General features: G+C 50.3%; 1 protein-coding gene across 1 annotated transcript; it reads right to left on the bottom strand.

Annotated features, from left to right (window-relative positions):
* Positions 1-230: 230 nt before the first annotated feature.
* LOC103739735 (SMH class II histocompatibility antigen, beta-1 chain-like) lies at positions 231-2,603 on the bottom strand (the record flags this gene model as incomplete). Its single annotated transcript, XM_017799871.1, has 4 exons — positions 231-316; positions 789-821; positions 1,666-1,776; positions 2,261-2,603. Coding segments are annotated over 3 exons (483 nt in total), but the record flags the coding sequence as incomplete, so codon positions are not given.
* Positions 2,604-3,195: the final 592 nt, after the last annotated feature.

A 3,195-nucleotide genomic window follows, 5' to 3' on the forward strand; every position in this document is an offset into this window, starting at 1 on the left:
TCCTTAACACCAGTACCAGGGGGATCTGATGCCCTTTTCTGGTCTCCATGGGTAGATGGGACACGTACATACATGCAGATGAAACTTATAGAATAAAAATAAGTAAAACATTAAAAAAAGAAAATATCTTGCTTGTTTATGGATCTAAAGAGGAGGGAGCTTGCTTGGAGAAGAGACTGCACTGAACTGAAAAGAACTGACTCCTGTCTTCAGAACAGCAGCACCCACTGGGCGGTCAGTTCCAGAACCAGCCACTGCGGTCAAACACAGAAACATTCTTGATCTAAGGCTCATACAGTCAGATCGATCAGGAGACCTGTGGAAACAAGTCCGTTATTACAGGTTGTTGATGCCTTTTCCTCTAAGTCCCAGGACAGGAAAATGATAATCTTAAAAGACTGAGTGTTAGTTTGGTAAAAATAACTTATCTTGCCGGGTGTGGTGGCAGACGCCTGTAGTCCCAGCACTTGGGAGGCAGAGGCAGGCAGATCTCTGTGAGTTCAAGGACAGCCTGGTCTACATAGTGAGTTCCAGGACAGCTGGGGCTATAGGGAGACCCTGTCTCAAAAAGACAAAAAAAAAAAAAAAAACAACCCAAAAAACAAAAACAAAAAACAACCTTATCTCTACTTCCTTCTTCATTGGAATAAGTGGTGCTTTCCCCTCACTCCCCCAAGGGTTGAGGCTGAAGGGGAAGTTTCAGACCTGTGACTTTCTGACAAGGCACAGAATCCCCTACATCCTCTGCAACCCACTCTATCAGAAACAAAACACAGCAGACGTCTCACCTGCTTACTGAAGTCTTTGAGAGCTTCCCTGAGCTATAATGGAGGAAAGAGAAGGTATTCAGTCATTATATACCCCGTAGACAGTGAGACACACTTCCCATCCATCCCACCTCCATCGCCATCACTACATGGGCCTCCCATGACCCCGGGCATCTGGGGACCTTGCATGACTGATGGCCAGACCCCAGGCTGGGGCTTCCCCTCCCCCCCATAGGCGAACCTCACTCCAACATTGTTTTCATGTCCTCTAGAACCCTCCAGCATTACTTTTCTGTCTTAGTTCCTTATAGCGACGGGTAAACACATCAGGGAGAGGCAGGGCTTCACCACTTGACAGCCTTCCTGTGCTTACTTTTCTTTGGGGTAGGAGTTGAGACAGAGTCTCACTGTATTAGACGAGGCAAGCTGTGAACTTGTGATCCTCCTGCTTATGCTGGGATTATAGGCTGCCTCTCCATACCTGGTCTTCTCTCCATTTAAAAATAAGATTTCTTCTTCTCCTCCTCCTCCTCCTCCTCCTTCTTCTTTTTTTTTTTAGTCTTTTTGAGATAGGGTCTCCCTGTAAGCCCCAGCTATCCTGGAACTCACTATGTAGACCAGGCTGTCCTTGAACTCACAGAGATCCGCCTGCCTCTGCCTCCCAAGGGCTGGGACTACAGGAGTGTGCCACCATGCCTGGCAAGATTTATTATTTTTAAATTTTAAATTGTGTGTATATGTATGTGTCTGTATGTGGGTAGTGTATGTGTATATAATGTGACAGCAGAGGCCAGAAGGCCAGAAGGCCCTGACATGGTCACTGGGATCCAAACTTGGGTCCTGTGCAAGAGAAGCACATGACCCTAAGCAATGGGTCCTCCCCAGCCCACCTCCTCACCTTTCTTGCTCCTCACGTGCATGACGAGGCCCACTGCCAGGAAGATGAGCCCCAGCACCAGGCCCCCAACTCCAGTCAGTGTCTTGTTCTGGGCAGAGTCAGACTGGGCCCCTGGAAGAGCAGAATCCAGGGTTAGAGTCACCTCCAGGAGGTGACAGCTCAGGGCCTGTCTGGATGGATGTGGAACATCAGCATGAGGGACAGTGAGAGGGACACAGTGTGGAGGATGTGTAGAAGGTCTACAAGGTCCAGACCTGGTTTCAGTGGGGACAAGGCTGATTCTACCCACTGCCTTAAGAGGCAGGACAGGTCAGGCTAAAGGCTGAGGAAGACACAGCTCCCCTGTGTGAGGACAGCATGGGAGAACGTCTGCCTTCCTAGACCTCCTGACAAGGGCAGATCCTGAATCTGTAGGATCCCAGGACAGTGACGGTCCATCACCTCCAGCTCAGAAGCAGCCTCGGGGGCCTGAAGGAGGCACAGGGGGAGATCTGGTCCCCATGCATGGACACCCCGGGCAGGATGAGTGGACCTCACAGCCAGGGCGTTGCCTGCTGTACAGAACGTGAGTCTAGAAGGGTCACTGGGAACTCACTCCACTCCACGGTGATGGGTCTGTCCAGGCTGGGGTGCTCCACGTGGCAGGTGTAGACATCTCCCCGCTGAGGGGTCATTTCCAGTGTCACCAGGATCTGGAAGGTCCAGTCTCCATTGCGGACTGGGTTGGTGGACACGATCCCAGCTGTTTCCTCCTGGTTGTTCCGGTACCAGTGGACTTGGATGTTGCCTGGGTAGAAATCTGTCACGTGGCACATCAACAGGTTGTGGTGCTGCAGGGCCACCTTCTTAGAGGGCGACACATGTACCTTAGGCTGGACTGGGAAAGGGGAACACATGAGAGAGTGTGAATGCTTAGGTGTTCCATTAAGAAAATTTTTCTAGATACTTGAGTCTAAGTGTCATAGTCAGGTGACTGGATGAGTGTTGTACTGAAAAGATGGGAGTAGATTTTCACAAGAACACACAAAATCTTTTAAAAAATTATTTTTTATTTTATGTGTATGAGGGTTTTGTGTTCATGTACACCACATACATGCAATGCCCACAGAGGCCAGAAGAGGGCATAAAATCCCCTGGAATTGGAGTTACTAAGGGTTGTTAGCTGCCATGTGGGTGCTGGGAAATGAGCCTGGGTCCTCTGCAAGATCAGCCAGTGCTCTTAACCGCAGGAGCATCTCTACAGGCCCTTCTTTTGATTTTTTGAGACAGGGTCTCCCTGTAGCCCTAGCTGACCTGGAATTCACTATGTAGACCAGGCTGGCCTCAATCTCACATAGCTCCGCCTGCCTCTGCCTCCCGAGTGCTGGGACTAAAAGCGTGTGCCACCACGCCCACCAAGTTTCCCTCTGTCTTTTTTCTGGGTGTTTGAGGAGCCACCACAGGCGCTGTCTGAGCCTCTGCATCTCCAAGTGCCTTCCGGTCCTCGCTCTGCTCAAGGTCAATGCCCACGTTGCTGCCGCTTCCTGTGAC

Source organism: Nannospalax galili, unplaced genomic scaffold (genome assembly GCF_000622305.1).
Source record: "Nannospalax galili isolate Female #2095 unplaced genomic scaffold, S.galili_v1.0 scaffold538, whole genome shotgun sequence".
Taxonomy (NCBI): Eukaryota; Metazoa; Chordata; class Mammalia; order Rodentia; family Spalacidae; genus Nannospalax; species Nannospalax galili.